The 18,055-nt window shown below is 44.3% G+C and overlaps 1 protein-coding gene across 4 annotated transcripts; it reads right to left on the bottom strand.

Moving 5' to 3' along the window:
- Nucleotides 1-1,146: 1,146 nt before the first annotated feature.
- On the bottom strand, nucleotides 1,147-17,825 carry LOC126048423 (transmembrane 4 L6 family member 1-like). 4 transcript variants are annotated; one of them, XM_049823403.1, is made up of 7 exons: nucleotides 17,691-17,825; nucleotides 15,758-15,918; nucleotides 14,545-14,727; nucleotides 11,091-11,156; nucleotides 5,463-5,608; nucleotides 4,493-4,679; nucleotides 1,147-3,979 (listed from the first exon to the last, which is right to left on the bottom strand). In XM_049823403.1, the coding sequence occupies exons 2-7, from the start codon at nucleotides 15,779-15,781 to the stop codon at nucleotides 3,959-3,961; spliced, it is 627 nt and encodes a 208-aa protein (XP_049679360.1). In that variant the 5' UTR covers nucleotides 15,782-15,918; nucleotides 17,691-17,825; the 3' UTR covers nucleotides 1,147-3,958. The 4 variants fall into 4 exon arrangements, with proteins under 4 accessions (XP_049679360.1, XP_049679361.1, XP_049679362.1 ...); XM_049823404.1 differs by having other exon boundaries at nucleotides 14,545-14,724; XM_049823405.1 differs by lacking the exon at nucleotides 15,758-15,918.
- Between the last annotated feature and the right edge of the window lie 230 nt (nucleotides 17,826-18,055).

Genomic DNA, 18,055 nt, shown 5'->3' with positions numbered 1-18,055 from the left:
AATAAAGACGGACAAAACAGGGGCCTCTCTGCCTTTGACAAAATCCTTGCCCTGCCTTTCTAGGTTAAATGTGCTATGTTATTGATGATGAGCTTTAGGCGGCCCTCTGTGGCCCACGGGCTCAGGAGGAAAGGGGTGCTGCGGGGCGAGAGAGGTCTTGCAGGGAAGGGCATTTCCAAAGGGTGGGTGTCCCCTGTCACTCCTCCGGAAAGGAACAAGCTCAAAGAGCTGGTGCAGGTAGGAAATGAAATGAAGTACTCTGAGAATCTGGAAAGGTCCTTTTTTTTTTTTTATTTCGTTTGGGATTTTTTTAAAGTTTGTTTGCAAAGAAGTGGTTGCCTGTGAGGAGCTCCCTGGGAGCAGAGACACGGGGCTGGGGCTGGGGCAGTGGAGCAGAGGCTGTGGCACAGGGAGGTCTGCGGGGACCAACCCCTCCACCAGTTTGCTTTGCTCTGCTCGCCAAGAAAAACTAAGCACTGGGGCCTGAGGCATCTGAGCTATTTGCATCAAAACGATCTGACAGTTCCTCTTGAAATGAGGTGGCATGAAATAGTCTGTGGTTTCCAACCCAGGTATTTGAATCATGTCCTTGATCCTCGCAGCCGAAACACTGGGCCATTGGTCTCCAAACATTTACAATTTTTCAGATGGTGTCCTTGGTCTAAAATTTTATTCCTATCGCAAGTCAATCCAAGGAACACTTTTTTGTCTTCCAGCCAACACAGATTTGTGTGTGGCTGATATCCTGCATGAGTGTCAGATGCAGAGGAGAGGGACAATTTGATTAGAAAGTAACATATTTTTACTCCTTGTGTGAAAGCCTGTGTGGTGAGACTGCACAGTGAGTAATAAATATAAAAATTAAACAAATATTTTGTTATTATGCCTGTGTGAGTTTTTGACCATTAATTATTTAAGATTGATAGCACTAGAGAAGACAGATAGATAGGTAGGTAGGTAGATAGGTAGATAGATGGACAGATAGAAGATGAACAGAGATAAAAGATAGATATAGAAGAATATTGTGAGTTCCTTAGTTTTACTAAATTCTTCATGTGTACAATACATAAAATATTTCAGAGGCAAAATACTTCTTTTCCTTTGTTAGATTTCACCGAAATAATTCTTCCCATTTTGAAAAAAAAACACCCCAAATTAAAATCTGTAGTAATCCCAATTCTGAAACACGATATTTTATATTTAGTGAAACCAACTCTGCCTAAACCAAAATTATTTTTATTAGTATTATGTAGCCCTTTTTTTACAGGTCTCTGCAGTGCTTGGTGCAAGGAGCCGCCCCCGTTATGATGTGCTGGCCGGCTCCTGGAGAAGGCTCTGGTGACACTTCTGAGAGCTCAGGCTTTGACACATGTAAAAGGTGATTTGGGGCATCTGAAAAGCCATGAGCTGAAATGATTTCACTGAATTTTAGCCACCTATCTTGGTTAAATTGATTTTTAGCATCCTTGTGTTTGCAAGAGATGAGCATTTGCTTTGGTCACCCGCACCTCTGTGTTGGTAGCTCCAGCTGAGATTCTTGGGTCTCTAGAGATCTGCAAGTGGCTCTCAGGTGCGACACAGGACACGTGGGAGACCCTTGCCACCTCGAGTGGCATCTGGAGGCTGAGCAGGACTCTTTGCTGCACTTCAAACGGCACCAGATGCTCCTGTCTAGGGTAGGCAACCGAATCTTGCCTGGAGAGGCAATTCCTCCTGCCTGCTTTAGACATCCCTTTCAGTACGGGCTGGGGGAAGGCTGCCTCTCTCCATGGACTCTGTGGCTTGATGCTTGACTCTTTTCAGTGGTTCAAGTTAGGCAGGATGAATTTAGCTCTACTTTCTGTGTTATTCCATATGTCTTCCTACCAGAGCTAGTTTGAAGTCGCAAGTCCTTTAGGTCACACAAATCAAGCCAGAAAAGAACTTCAGAACAACAACAATATTTAATATTTACGTATATCAGTGAGGCCAGTGACTGCACAGTTGACAGGACAGAGGGTGTCCCCGTTAGCACACAGAGGTGACACTGAACATCCCCAGAGCAGGACAGCCTGGAACAAGCAGATGGCAGCAGTACAGTGCCTTTACCTTCCTGTGCTGGCCCTGGTGTGTGCCAGTGGGTACCTCTCGCAGGGCTGGCACAGCCCAGACTGGCTTTATCGTAGAGGTGAGACTCAGGGAGACAAACCTGAAGGATGAGGGCAGGGCTGATATTTAGGGGCTGTGAAGAGTTCATAGAGCCCCTCTGCTGATGAAGGAGTCTCTCTCGGTCTGGCTATGTGCTGAATATCCTTACTTCTAGCTGCCTTCTTGACTCTTCTTGGTTGAATCAGTTGGCTTTGTTTTGATGCCCACTTTATATGGTTGCACTGTCCAGGCTTCACTGCCAACAATGAACGTGCGCTTTTCAAGCCACCCGGCAGGTTTGGATGCACCTAGTCATGATTGCAAACTTCAGCTTTTTTAACAGAAGGTACTTCTAAGTTTTGTGGTCAAATTTCCTGCTTCTAGAGGTGAAGCTATGCTCCAAGGAAATGTACACGTGCTCCTCATCTTAGCACAACTGGCATTTTCTTCCCCTTTCTGTATAAAGGGGTTTGTGTGCTGCATTAGAGGATAGCACAACCAACCAACCATGTCTGCAATAACTGTGTTCCAGTAACTTGCTCCCATGCTACATTGCAGAAATATGAACGTTTGACTGAGAAAACATAAATGTCTTTCTTTGAAAAATAGACTCCAAGTGCTTTAAATATATGCAGGTTTTCCTAACTGCATACATGCCTTCAGGATGGATAAAGATTATCTTACAGTTTGGCTGACTTAGGGAAATCAGCGGCATGTCCAAGAAATAACCTCTGAGGAGGTCACTGAAGTGATGGGGTTTCTGAAATTTGCCAGTCATGGACTTTAGCATCAAGGGCTTGATCTTAAATGATGATGGGGAATTACGCAGTTCCTGGTTGAGATTACTGTTGCTGTAACACTAAGACTGATGCAATTTTTTGCTTTTCAGATTATATCTGTTATTTGCTACTACGCTGCACATAATCACTACCTTTATTGATTTAATGTTTGTCTTTACCAGTTAATTGCTTGTCCATGTGATCTATTCTGGAACAGCCCTACAGACCTGTGTGGAAATTAGTGAGATGCCTATGGAGTCTCGTGAGGACAAAACTGGTGCTGAGGTTCTCCTCCTTTTAGTTAAACCGGACATTGTTAAACTCTTGCTCCAAACCCTACTGTCTATGTTGAACCAAATGCCCCTCCAGGGCTACCATGGCTCTTAGATGCTCCTGAAGAACTGATGTAGAAGTGCACTGGACTTTGTCAAACATGATAGCAAGCTACCAAACGAGCACAAGGGGTTTTGGCTCCAGAGTGGCTGAGGGAGGCTGAAAACCGCGTACTTCAGTTGCTTCTGCAGTGTTGCACATGCCACTCAATATATTCTCTGCACATCCTAATTTAAATCTGGGAGTGCCTGGGTAGCAAGTTAATAGGAACAAACAGGTGAGCTCAAGGTGGGATCTGGAGGGGACATGAGGATATTTACATCCAGCCAGAGAGCACCTGCTTCGTGCAGCTGATAGATGTATACATTAACACCAGTTCAGTTCCCATATACACAACAGGACAAGTGGTGAGCTTTGGTCTGGGGACTTTTGTGTTTTATGCACAAGTACAGCAGTTGGGACCAGGCAGATTCATGTTTTTGCCAGTACCTGAGATTTAGCGGGAATATTTAGAGAGATGAAAATTTGGTGTCTCAGATCTAAATGACCTAGCCTTTTTCCACCCGGACTTCTTTGTAAAAAATACATTTTGCCCCATGAAACTCCTGAACATTTTGGGCTTTCTTTGTCATCCCCCCCAGAAATACAGCACAGTGCACTATCCTTATTGCATGTGAATCGGCAGCTCGGGGTGTGTCCTGGCATTCCCTGTAGGTCATTCACATTCCAGAAATATTTGTCTGAAAGGCAATGGAAGAAAGATGATTAATTAATATTCCAGAGGGATATCAGACTTACTGCAAAAATCTTGGACAATGAAAATAAACAGTGAAAAGGAAGCAGTGATGATAAATGAAACACGGAAGAGGTTTTCTTCCACTTTGTAAAATGACATTTTTACTCCTGTTGACCAGCTAGAAACACCTCCACTTCTCATCTCTCTCACTTACAGCTGCTGGGGGTCATTACACTTTATCAAAATGGCTTCTTGAATAGGAACACAACCATGCAACTGAGTATGTCAATACATCACACTGCTCCGCTGTTTTGAAATATCTGAAGGCCAGGTTATCCCTGACTACAATGTGAGGGAGAGAGAGACAGTGTGCAAATGCATCTGCACTGCCTCAGCTGCCCAGAGGAGCTCATTCAGGGGCTGTGAAGATCTCTCTGGTCATGTACCATTCCCAGATCCTGAAAAATAAAAGTGGTAAGAACGTAAAGCACTCTGATACCTTTTATTGCATACCAACCTTTCTTTTCCTCATACACGTGCCACATATAAAGCCGGTAAGTCCATTGATGACTTGAATAAAGCAAAGAATAGCTTCAATCACACCAATGACCAGAAGAATAGAGAAAAGGACAATATTCCAAAGGATTATGTTTTCAGGTTCTTTGCAAATGCTCCATGTTGTCTGGTTGAACAAATAACTGTCTCTGTGATAGAGAAAAATAATTGACAATGAATACATTTCTAATAAAATTAAAAATTGAGAATGCTTTCTGTGTTTTCTGGCATTACATTTTCTGAACTTGATTGCACAAAGTGAGTCTCAAATTCTACTATAATTGGTGAAAGCTGGTGATTCTCTTCAGAATTGCCTTTGCAGAGGTGCAATTGATGACTAGAGAAGAAAGCCACATCTGTACATGCACAAGAATCTCCCTTTTGTTTTATGGCAGTGCTAATAACTAAAGGGAAAGGTCCCTAATGGTTTTCAAATGTGTCTCCATATTCTCCTTTCCTGCTGTGGTATCTCAACCCAGTCCATCCATAATCTCTAGCTCTGGCTTGAAGAGTGTAGTTGCCAAGGATAACTTTAAAGAGCTAGAAAAGACTTTCGCTTTGCTTTTCAGAAGCAGGCAGAGTAGACTCAATTCATGATGATTTAACAGATTAATGTGGCATACTTGCCAAACATTTCCTTTTGGCTCTGGTGGGATTCACAGCTCAGCAGCCTTTTGAAAGTGTACTGCAACTTGCAAAAGGGGCTGCTGACAAGCACAACAGAAGAGACTGAGGCAGTTTGCCCAAAGATGATCTTTGGTCAAAGAGATGACCAGCTGGAACACGCTGGCTCAGAGAAATATGAGTTTATTCGTAGACCAGGTGGACCATCAGTTCACTTTGGAAAAATTCAAATTTGCTATAAAAAGATGTGTGTGTGTGGGGGGCAATTAGGGGAAGCAAAGTTGGAAGAGCCTGTATGTCATACTTACTCCAGAGTGTCGTTCCTGAAAGGGTAGAGGTATTCTCCATCACCTGTGTCACACAGAGGGCCCCCAATCAGCCCCAGTGAGGAGATGACCACACAATACGCTCCTCCCGCGAATCCCAGCACAGCCAGGACCACTGACAGCAGCATCTGAAAGGCAAAAGACCTTCAACATCACGTGCACAGAAGTATGGAGTAAGATGGAAAGCTTACACTGGATGGGAAGGGAATGATCTTTATCTGTTTCTTACTATATGCTGAAACTCATAAAAGTAGTATGATATTTGTAGGAATAAAAAATAGTTAAATTTTGCTGACTAGTGCAGCTATCCTAGCTGTGAAAGGATTTCAGACTGTATTTGTTTTGCTTTTAAAAGTGGGTATGCCCAGAGCTTTAATTAATCAGAGTTTTATACTTGACCAATCAATTATGAAAAATCCGGTGGTCTTCTTTCAAAAAGCCAATATGAAGTACTGGCTTGATGTAGTCCACATCATGCACCCTGGCATTTCCACCTCCACCAAGAGCACCTTTCTCAGCCCTTGTACCAACAGAAACTAGCAAGCAACTACCGATCCAGGTGTGAAAGCGACAGAAGATGCATTAGTTGTTTTTGCTAATTGATAAGGAAGGCAAAAGAGCCTTTCTTCTTGCTGCTTTCCTTCATTTTGCAAGAGCATGACATGTGGTTACCACTGCTCGTGTTGAGAAATCTAATCGTGCTGCGTGTGGCAGCGAACTAGCAGTGACTTCGAATTATACGTAATGCACCTGTACATTTTACACTGGCCACTCCCACAGAAATTACCTTTGCTCTGTTTTGGGGTAGTTTTCTATTAGTGGATGGAATGCATCTGGTTGCTGTTTGTATACAGAAACAAGAATCTCAAGCAGGTGCTACTGGTGGTGTACCTGGGACAGGCTTCCCACTAGTCTTGTTAAGAGTCCCTGCCTGTGGTTGTTCACAACTCTGCCAAGAAGGAGAAGAGCAAAGGAAACTTTGGAGCAGACCGACAAAGCCAGGAGAAGACCTGGACTGGGGGCAAGGCAGCAGGACTGCCTCGGAGTCAGGGCAGAGGCACGACTGAGGAAGCACATGGGAAACACGCCTGTCCCAGACTTGGGTTTAAAGCCACATACCTCTGGCAACATTTCCCTGTTGCCAGCAAATACCAGTGAAATCTAATAGCCCACAAAGAAGGTAGAAACCACCTCCTAATGCCAGCTGCTCCACACAGTGCTGCATGACAGGGACAAATGGAAATATCCACCATCCACGTTGCAGATTTGTGACATAGCTTTAAAAACTATTCACTATCCAAACATGTTCAAGCTGGTGAATGCAGTTTCCAACTTGCCAGCAATGACATTACTGTTTTCTGTACACCTTGCAAGCTGCCAGTGTGTGAACTGACTCATTTTGTGTGTCCTTTTGCCTCTAAAGCAATCCTTGAGTTAGAAGTTGCTGGGATTTCTCATGAGATTTATTTCATCATAACTGATTAATAACTCTGTCTTTTTCTGCAAAGCTGGACACTCTTTTTGTCTTTATCTGCATGTTGGCTGAGTTGCCTCTTAGCAGAGCTTCATTGTCAGCAAAATGTAGGTAATTTAGTAGATTGTCCCAGACCAAAGCAGCGCTGGGTTGTAGCTGATGCACTGTCTCTCATAATAAGATCACCAGCCATGCCTCGCGGTGAAGGTGAGTGACTGATACTCTGTCTGAAACTCCTACCTACGCTGAACCACTTCTCCCCACCTATTTTCTCATTTACTTCAACTGTGCATTCTGCATCTCGGTTGAAGGATCTTAATTATGCTAATGATTAGTTTCAGCACAGCGTAGCAGTATGGGCATCCCAAAGACAATTATGATAGAAAAAGTCAAATGGTCTTTTGCTACTACTATGTTTTATGATAGTGGTTAGTACTAGTAGTATTCATCAGTACTACCCTTGATGACTGTTCTTTGATGCATGATTTTCTCATTTGAAGTCTGTTGCCTGTATAACTAGCTTCATCTCACCGATTTCCTTTACTATGAGCATGTTTATATAGACAAAGACTACTTGTCACTGAAAAAGGAGTCTGAAGTTGCTGCAGCTGTTAAATTGGCTCTTCTGGGCACTTTCTAGACACACAGTGGCATTTCTCCATTATATCCATTCTTCTGGAGTCTTTTCTGGAGGCTTGTCCCATATTCTATGAATTTTATTAACTATCGCAGCATCTCAACCTTTCAGCATTTTCCCTAGCTGTACCACCTTCATTTATCACTTTTTTTTTGATTTTTTTTATTTCCTCATTTGTGTCTTCAGTTGCAACGTGATGTCTAAGCTGGGAAGCTGGAGTTTGTTGAAATTAATTTCCCATGGTGTTTGCCTGTTCTCTACCTCTTGCAAAGCTCATCATTTTTTGCTGCTTTTCTTTTAATGTTTTCCCTGCTTTATCCTTCACACAGTTGGATTGTCTCTGGTGAGCTGATGAAGACTTTTAGCATTTCTTCTTTGAGCATTTGCATCAGCTGCTTTGGTGAAGTTACCAAGTTCCTCCTGTCCCAGCTTGTGCTGCTCTTTATTGCCCCGGTTCTTGTTTCATGCACATTTCTTTCTTCTCTGTTTCTATCTCTGGAGGTGTTTTTTGTGGAATTATTATTCTGTCTGGTTATTCAGATATCTTTGCTTATCTATGTTTGTTTGTCTGGAAAGCTGCTATGGTTATTCTTGTTCTGCTAGTAACTCTTATGGAAGGCTTAGAGAAAAATACTGGAGTATATTTGCTGATGCAACAACAGAAGCTGTATTTTGGGGGGGCCTTTTTTCCTCATTGTGCCAGTGCAGTGGATGTGTTCAGATGCGTACACACTAAGCTGCAAGACACGAAAGCTTTCTAAATCTGCTACTTTCCAAAATCATTACTCCATAATGCAAAGACAAGAAGCCATCTAGGTATGTTTGCAGGCAACAATTCAAAATGTATTAATGAAAAAAAACTTACTCAATGCAGCACATAATCACTGTGAACTGGAGAACTCAATAAGGTGAATAAAAGGATGAGAAATTTACTAATTATTATTACTGTTGTTGATACTTCAGCAGCATGTAAAGGCTGCCATGAAGTCTGAAACTATTAAACCAGGGATTGCACAAAACATAATAGGATGGAGTCCCTACCCTAAGGAAAATGGTTATGTTGAATAATAATTCTGATCAGTATTAGTTCTGTAGCCTTTTTTTTTTTTTTTCTATGAAAAGCAATGCTGAGTATTCAGTGTAAATTATAATTTTATACCTAAGGTCCCCAAAGCAGAAAGGTGGACAATCTAACCGTTGGATTACAGAGTCTCCTGAGTAGTTCCAGTGCGGACTATTTCTCTGCCAGTAGGTAGAAGTTGGTGGAGAAGCCACCAAGAGCTGGGGACCCCATATTGTGTCCACACAGACCCACCTCGCAAGGAGCTCTGGCACCTTGGGAGGTCGCTACCATCCTGATGTTTGAACCAGTCCCAGGGCTCTTCTGCCCTCCAGCGCCTGGTGATTCACACCATACCCTGCCTTGGGTATACAGCCCATACGGTTAGGGCATCTGAGCAACCCTGCCGTGGGTGTCTGTGCATTTCCTCCTGCTATCCCCAAAGCAAAGTTTCCCTGAGGTTTCTTCTCCTGAAGCAGCACATCATTAGCCTTCAAATCTCCCTGCAATACTCGCCTCTTTTTACATGCTTGGAAATCAGTCTTCCCCAGGAGCTGCGCAGGGGAAACTGTTGTTTTTGATGCCATTCACAGCCACTCGCTCATTGCTCATGTCCCCATCTCATCTCGACATTGAGCCATGTTCTGTTTAAACCGTGGAGTGACTTGCAGAGCTTCACCCCTTTCCACCTCGAAGATGTGGGCAGTTCCCACAGTCCCAGAAGACAGCGTTTTCAAAGACATACCATCCTCGCTGAGCCTATCGTCTAGTTTGGTTTGAGTAGCTTCATCACCTGGCCATCAGCTAGGTCTCTTTATACAAGTATCGTAGCACATAATCAAACTGTTTTCTCAACAGTGTCTATTGTATTCCTCTCTAACAGCAAATAAGGAAGAGGAGGAACAGCTTGTAGGTAACCAAGGAGTGATGGGAAGATGCAGACAGGGTACCTGGCACCCATGGGTGCTGCTAGGAATGGCTCAGGCAGTGAAAGGGTGGGGTAGGGGGGAATGGAGGAGGGTGGGGAGTCTGTGGAGGTGGGCTGCTGGATGGCACTGTGCTACCACCCACGTTCGTGGGCTGGGGGAGTGAACCCAGGCCGTCTGGGGAAGTTTGACTCTTGGCTCTGTAGTATTTTGTGGTGGGATGAAAGACAGAGAAGGGAGACCTGAGATGCTGGGTGAACTGAGCCCGGTTCAGCTGGATTTCCCCTCGTGACTTATCACATTCAGCAGAGCGTGGGAACACCAACAGTACGGCTGTTGTCCACCACCGCTTTCTACATCATGCAAAATCAGGAGAAGCAGCTGGCTCAGCCACCGGGTTCAGGGTGCCTAGGCTCACACCCCAGCTCTGCAACTGGCCTACTTGGCCTTCATTAGCATCTTCTCTGTGCATGTGACCTTTGGTAAAATCAATATAATGACATGTCCCTTGGGATGTACTTGCAGACATCCTAATGAAGAATGCTATTTAGGTATTATGAATAATGAATTAACTTAAGTAAAACATCTTGAGGAGGTAAAGGTCTTCTCATGGATCAAACTAAATATTAATTGAAGAGTACAGAAGAGACGTGCTTTATTGTATGGAATATCTCATTCCAGGCTGCTTCTGGGAAGGATGCAGACTAAAAAAAACATTTCTAACTCAGTTTATTCTTGCTAATAAAGACAGCCACACAGAAGTCTGTGCCCAGGGCTTGAGGATTAATGGAGATGCCTGTATAACATGTTGCTTTATAATATTCTTAAATATCAAGGGAAAAAGTCTCTCTGGCCTTTCTCTGGATGACAGAGAGCCCAAATTGCATTTGCACCTTTCATGTGCGTAACGCTTGGGCAAATGTGTGCTACGGGTCAAATCCTCCCATGGGCACCAGCCTTCAGGAAGCAGCGCTGGCTCCTTAGCACCAGCTGCAGCAGCTCAGGCTTTTAGGATGGGCCTGCAAAGTAGGGGACCTATCTGTCCCTACAGACGTAAGCAGGGATGAACCTGTGGAAAAGCAAATTGCCGTGCAAGGATATGGAGGAAACAGGACCAGGTGGAAGCAGAAGGAACAGGCAGCTGTCTCAATCTTTAGATTGCCTTGAGCAGAAGGAAGCTGGAGCCATGGTTTACTTTACGTGGGGTGAAGAGAAGTAGCTTTGTGCCCCTCTGCCCTCAGCGTTGTGCGTAAATGCTCCAGCACCTGCCCTGGCTGAGTATGATTTCCCTCATGTCAGTGGCTGCAGTATCATAACATTCTTGTTGGCCAACTGAGCCCTCAGCCCCAGCCCAGGGACGCTGTAGATCAAGTTCCTGCTCTGCATTTCCCTGAAATGGCTGTTGATGGTGGTGTGATGGTTTGTCATTGTACGTTTCCACCTGCTAAGCAGCCATTTAAGAGCTATTGTGCAAACCGTCTAGTGCCATTTCGACACATAAATATCCACTTACCCCACATCTGTTAGCGCAACATCCTGCTCCGCCTGCTCCCAGCATCATGAATGCCGGCAAAATAACCTGTGTGAGAAAAGCACAAGCTGAATTGGTGTGCAGTACTTCTGCGGGGATGGTTTTTAAAGTCTAGGAGCTGGGGCATCATGTTCCTCAAATGCAAACCACCTTCTGCCTCTTCTCTGTGAGTTACACCTGCTTAGGTGTTGGTGCTTGCTGAAGAGTAACTCGGGAAGAAGCGTGGGATTACAGCTAGAGCTGGCTGGCAAGTTTCTGGTACAAAAATTCTGATTGCTGAAGCTATGCTTCTTTTCAGCAGGGGTTTGTTGGGTTTTTTTCAGGAGCAAATGCATCAGTTTTGAGCAAACGGAATTTCTACTCAGAAGAGATGTATCACTGGAGTAAGAATTATGTCCGTTTAAATTTTCTGAGCATCTTACTCTGGATTATAATTGGGAAATCAGTCTTAAACATCCTGAAACACACCTGACTTTGGTTCTTTGTGCTACACTTCTGGAAAAGCTACAAAATGGACTCCACTCCACAAGGAAATCCCAGTTCACACCAGCTTTCTCCACAGTTATTATCAGGTGGAGCTGGACTGATGCAATGAAACCAGTAACCATCTGTGTCTCAGGATATAATGCCACTTTACAGAGGCACTCTGGAGATAGGAAAAGCTGAATTTAGTTTGGCAGCTAGAGGGCAAGCAAGCTTTTGTGAGTCTAGCTGTGCAGCCAGAGCACTCCTGCTGTCTTGCCTCTGCCCACCACCATTTGCAAGAAAATAAGTATTTGAGAAAGTAGGAAATGGTCCCTATAAAGTAATGAAAGAAGGGGAACCCCCCAAACAAACGAAAAAAGTAAAAGCTGTAAAACCAGCCTGACTAGATGTTGGAGAGATGTTGTCCCATGTAGGGCAGGAAGAGCAGAATGTCCATGGTGAACATAGCCTGGGGAATTTATGTGTGCGCTGTGAATATCTCTGTTAGACTGTAAGACAGCGTTATGAAACCTGCTTAGATTTGGAGGCCCCTAGATATTTTTCAAAGGATTTGCTCTCCATTGCCTTTTATGCACACCCCAGGGGCAGCCTCCAGCACCTGCAGTGGTCACTGGACCGCAGCTAGAGACCTGCAGATGTAGAGCGTTGGGGTTAAAAAGACGTTCCTCTTCCTGAAAAGAAGTCAGCTCTTAAATAATCACAGGTGGTCCCCAAGGCAGCCTCAGCCCTAGCATGCTACTGTCTGGCACTCAGAAGGAGAGCTAATACCTCTGCCTATCAAACCAACACTCCCTTTCCTCCAGGGCTGTCTTCTTTGGAGGTTTCTCATCTCAGCTGCGAACACCTCTGTGTCATTTATTAGCCTGGCTCAGGATGAAGGGTTTGCTTGGCAACTTCCTTTGTTTTGCAGTGTCTGATTATAAACACCTGCCTTTTGACATGGGAATGAAACTTTGCTAGATTTGGCTGTTGTCAGTAAAATGAGGGCTGTGCGTGAGCCATGGCTCAGTCAGGCATTTCCCAGTGTTGCACATAGGCTTTTCATCAGGAAAGATGTTACTATGACACATGGAGCCAGTCTTCCCTTCTTTACACCCTAAACTTTCGAAATAAGGAAATGGAGAGGTTTTCACGTCATATAAATTTCCATTAGAGAAGCAGCAGTGGAGGAGGAAAGGGTGAGGCTGGCTGCTCAGCCAAAGGCAGGTTTTCTAGCTCACAGAGCCAGGCCAGGCTGTTACGAAGTTTCCCCAAAGTCCTGGCTCTGGAGGCTGTGTCCTGGTTACAGGGAGATCCACCAAGATGGGGCAACCTGTTGGCACGACTTCCCTGAGTTTCCTTTGGCGAGAAGCTGGGTGCATGGGGGAAAGCATTGCAGCCTGGTCAGTCCTCACTGTGGAGTCAGGATACAGACCAGGCTGCAGTCGTGGGGCATTCTGCCCCTTTCTTAGCTCCCCAGGAGGCTCAGAAGCCAGACTTCTTTTTTCCATGCTTCCAGCACCTGGAAAATGGAGCTGATGATAATGCTTTCTTTCCCCTTCTTTTCACCTGTGGGCATTTGTCACGCTGTTTTCTGGAAAACACGTACACTCAACAGCATTGTTTGTGGATCAATAATTACTCCTAATGCTGTATTTTGAAGGTCAATGCAAATTTTTCCTCCCCTCTCACTTGCTGTTCTCATTTTTGATGTATGTGGTGCTGGCCACAGGCAAGCCTCTGTGGAAGCCTTAAAAGAAGGCATGTTTTCAATGAGCCTGTGACGCTCTCATGCCTAACATCTGCCTTTCCTTTCATTGAACGCCAATGACTCCTGGGCTTGCAGTGATACGAATTTTCCACAGGTCTCTCATGTAGTTCCACTTCTTCCTTTAGGCTTCCTTCCACAAACTCATGCTTACGTTCAAGCTCAGCATGAGTAATAGGCCCAAGTGGTAGCTGGAAGAAGAAGCAGGCAAGCTGCTGGTGGAGAACAATTTACTGAATGATCTTATACCAAGTTTCTGCTTTGGGAAGCATGAGTCTGAACCACATTCATTGTAGCTTTTCCATAGACTTACGTGGCAGCTGCATCATAGCCTGACTGTGAATGAGATTTGCTTTTTTCTAAGTTAATTATTTCTAAACATTCATTTTTCTGACATGCAGGTAGCTAGCTCTATGCCAGTTTACCATCTGCCCAGGCTGCATAACAGCCAGTACTTGTCATATGCATGTTACTCGCTCGGCTTTTTATCTGCATTTGGGTGGATAATTGGAAGACTGTAAAGGGAGCAGGCTTTCTAGTGAACTGGAAAAGATCAGTATTCCCAAACATGTTCCCTCTAGTTATGGATATTCACAAAAAAGTGAGTGGTGGAATGGAGAACTGGTTATAGAAGAACACATACAAACCAGATCAAACCCAAAAGGAGGTAGGTGGGTGTGTGGGAACACAGCAAGTGTTTGGGATTTAAGCCATTTGGAGCTCCACCTTCATGGAGTGTTGGCTGGGTCTCTAATGAACACCTATTGAAACATGTTTTAGTTTTCCCCTTCATGTTTTTTGTGAATTATGTGAGCATAAAATCAGTTAGAGGGGTAACGAAGGGGTGCAGACAATAGTGAAAACTCACCACTTCCAGCTGAGCTTAGGACCTCATCTTTGCTTTGACTCATGGAGGATGAACACCCATGTCACCCTTCTCCACAGTGAGAAGTCAGTCCTATTGCTTCCTCCTGACTTGGAGACCTGATATTTATTTCCGGAATACCTTGTATTCCTGTGATTAGGGACTTTTCCAGTCTTGGATGCACTTTCTCAAACCAGTACCCAACTTCCCAGTTAAGCTGCTCGAATGTTTATGTGAAACATATTTCTATGACTTTTTTTGTTAACAGAGGTTTTCTTAGCCCTAAATTTAAAACAAAACCAAACCTATAAGAAACAGTAGCAACACTTCTCTCTTACCAGTATCCCAGCTCCCAGAATGCCATGGAAAAACCAGACCAGATCAGTTATCTCGCTGAGCTGCAGAACTTGTCCATTGGGGAAGTACAGGAGGATGTTGGAGACTATGGCACACGCCGCCAGTGGGAACAGGGTGATCCCAATGCACTTTGAACACTTCCCTGTGCACATGGTAGCTCTCTGCTGAAGAAAGATGCAGGGGGGTTTGGGTTACTGCAGTGCAGGGAGCACGGGGTTTCAGCAGTTTTCTTTAATAAAAGAAGAGTCGGTTTTGAAGCAAGAAATGTTCCAGTTAAGACTTACAGAGATAATCCTGTTTTACAGAGCCTGTTCCCTTCAGAGCCTTTATTTAAAATGGAATTATGAAAAACTGGAATGTTTAACTGAATTTATTTAGAATTGCCAGGACTAAACATGTGTTGGTATGAAATGAATGGAGAGTTTCATGTTAGTTCTTCATGGACAAGTGTCTGTCCACTGGGAACATCAGTAACAGAACCATGGCCACACAAACTGATACCCTGGCTGGCGGATTTCGTGGTGGGGCTAAGGCCTCGGGTGGGAGGGGAGGTGGATGCACCACGTTGTCTGGGACCACTGTCTTGGGCAGCTGATTTGAAATCTCCTGCACTGAAGGTCTACAAGAGCAGGAAATGACTGCCAGGAATGCCACAGAAACATTCAGCCCTGCCTTGGCGCTGGGGCTATTTCAATCAAAAATATGCTGTCAGCAAGAATTGGAGAAACTTTCATTACTGTTTCCTGTGATGTGCTTATTCTGCAGATAAGGGTAGATAGGACTGTGGGTTACAGGTCGGTAAGGCACCCACCCTAAAATATCTGAAAAACTGGAAACACGTCTAATCCTGTGGCTATTTGCTAAGGGAAGTCACAAAGCTGTCCCACCTCATTTCCAGAGATCTGTCATAAGGTGTAAAACAGCAGCTTACTATTTCACAGCGGTCAGGCTCTTCTTTTAAAATCAAAGACTCAACATAAATGAAGCACTGGTTGAAAGGGATCTCTGCAGGTCGCCAGTCTGACCTCCTGCTGAAAGCAGGACTACCACCGACACTAGGTCGCTGTGTCAGCCATGGCTTTTTGTAGCTGAGCTTTGAAAACCCCCAAGAATGGAGCTACCACCACCTCTCTGGGTGACCTGTTGCAGGGCTGCCCCAACCTCTTGGTGAAAAAGTCTTTCCTCATGTCCAACCTGAGTCTCCCAAGCTGTAAACATGGCTGTTGCTCCTCGTTATTTCCTCTCCCACCACTCCATCACCTCTGTCACTCCCTTCCAAGTTTGTTGTAGGCTGCTATTACATCCCTCTTCACCAAAGTGAACAACTTCAGCTCATACTGCACCCACGCTGTGATCTATAGCCAAAGAGAAAAGGCTGATCAGTACAAAAGTGGATCCACAGATATTTCTCCATGTCAGGTTGGAAATTTCAGACTACTGGGTCAGAGATTATTGAACTTTCACACTGCCATTAACTTTATGGCACAAACTGATCACAACTTCTTCATGATGTTTTATCATAGTTTCACTGCAGCACAAGGCTTTCAAATGCATAAAAATACAAAATATCAATCTGTGGGTTTCTGTCCTCACAGAAAGCTGACAGTTTATGACAAAGATGGTTTTGATCTCCTTTGAGCAAGTTAGAAAATTGAAGATGATCTGAACACACACCATTTCAGTACACACACCTGTGTTACACACGCATACACACAGCCACACACGTGCACATGTCTATGCTTGCTACGTGCAAATAGTTTTTGTAATAACTGAGGCAGTAAACAGTGAAATGTCCCTCAATTTAGTCATGTGCATTGGCTAATCCTGAAAGTTTTGTGACAGAAGTTGGTGTGAGAAGGTATTAAGCAGGCTAGGAGTACAGAATCAATCAAGGTTGGGTTCCCAAGCAAAAAAACCCAGGCGAAAGGCAGTATGAAGATACTTGAGAAAGCCAGAGACAGGCTGAAGCCGGCTTCATTGACAGAACGAAGACAGCAAAGAGATGAGGTAAGGCATGAAGACAGACTAATGTCCTCAGACCTCTGTAACTGAGAGGGATAACAGAAAGACTTTATGGGATGCTGTATATTTCTGTCAGGTAGCTGAGACTGGCAGACACTTCTGAGTTTGCATTTCTATAGCAAAAAATTTGCATTGTTCTCTGCTGCTACGAGTTTAATAAGAGCACTATACTTATATGCCTTTTCTTCTGAGCACTCCACAATCACATTATACTTTTTAATCCAGCTTTAAACCAAGCTAACTGGCATTAAACTATTCCAGAAGGGAACGTTTTTAACAAAGATGCTTCTTGGTTTACAGTTATTACCTATTGTTTATATAGTGCTTAAAATTGGGCAGGGCATTTTGCAAGCCTCTGGAAAGAGCTCCAGCTCAAAGAGATAAAAATCTAAGCAGGCTGACAATGTGCAAATGAAAGATGAAGTGGGGAGGGAGTGAAGGGAAATGGAAAGAATATTGGATATTTCACCCATCTTTCTCTGAAATACCTAATGCATTTGCTATTTTTTACACTGAATTTTGCGTCTCTGCTTTCCTGTCTCATTCCAGCTTTTGCTTTTCCATGTGTTTGCCCAACATCACCTACTTTCCCTCCCCAGAGAGAAGCAAACAAGCACAGGCACAGACTAGCCTTGTTCTATAAAAGCTAGGTCTTGTAGGCAAGTTATAAATTCCCTTCTGCATCTTTCGTACATAGCTGGAGGGCCCAATTCTCCCGCAATTCTCATGAAGAAACACAATGCTGCTTTGGCTGGAAGAACAGGGGTTTACAGCCCATTCTCTCTGACCTATCTCAATACCACTTCAAACTGCGAGGAGAACTTACCTAAACATCAATCACCAGACCTAGCGAGAGCCTCTACCACCAAAATCAATGCCGCTTTGCTACCTGTGCACATCAGAGGATCTGACCATGTTATTACAGCTTAGGAAAACACTCTGGATTGCCAGAAGCGCTCAAAACGCTTTATTAATTCAGCGAACAAAAGCACTTTCTACAGCTTTGTTAAGCAAGGCGGCTAGAGCAAGCTTCTAATTTTTAACTAGGCTTTTAGAAAGTTTTGCTTTTTAATGCTGAGGGAAGCATGTAAATACCTTTGCTTACCTTCTACATGGGGCTAAGATGGCCTCCAGGCTCCAGAGTTCCCCACAGCCAGCTTCGGGCTTTCCAGCTCCTCTCTCCTGGAGCGTGGCAGTCTGAGGGAGGCACAGCGATGTTTTGGGGTGATGGCCTTTATTAAACAAATAGTTGTTTCTCTCCAGAGAATGAGGAAATACCCCAAGTTATCCCTGGTTGGCCAGTGCGAGGTTGGCGTGTCACCCAGCATTATTGATTATTTTAAGGCAGTGTTCCAGTGGTCAATGCCTTAGCCCCCTGGGACATGCAGATTGGAGCAGCGGAGACCTTTTTAATGCTGCAACTATTTCAACCATGCACACTTTGGCAGAAGAGGAAAGGCAGGAGATGGC

Source organism: Accipiter gentilis, chromosome 19 (genome assembly GCF_929443795.1).
Source record: "Accipiter gentilis chromosome 19, bAccGen1.1, whole genome shotgun sequence".
In the NCBI taxonomy this organism is placed as follows: Eukaryota; Metazoa; Chordata; class Aves; order Accipitriformes; family Accipitridae; genus Astur; species Astur gentilis.
Note: the sequence above shows the minus strand (reverse complement) of the source record. Positions and strands in the feature narration are given on the sequence as shown.

Coding starts and splice junctions, on each gene's coding strand:
- LOC126048423 (XM_049823403.1), bottom strand. CDS start 15,781: ATGTTTACAGCTTGGGAGACTCAG. Junction 5,609..11,090: donor GTTGCGCTAACAGATGTGGG/GTAAGTGGATAT, acceptor TTTGCCTTTCAG/ATGCTGCTGTCAGTGGTCCT. Junction 3,980..4,492: donor CGTGTATGAGGAAAAGAAAG/GTTGGTATGCAA, acceptor ATTGCCTTTCAG/ACAAATATTTCTGGAATGTG.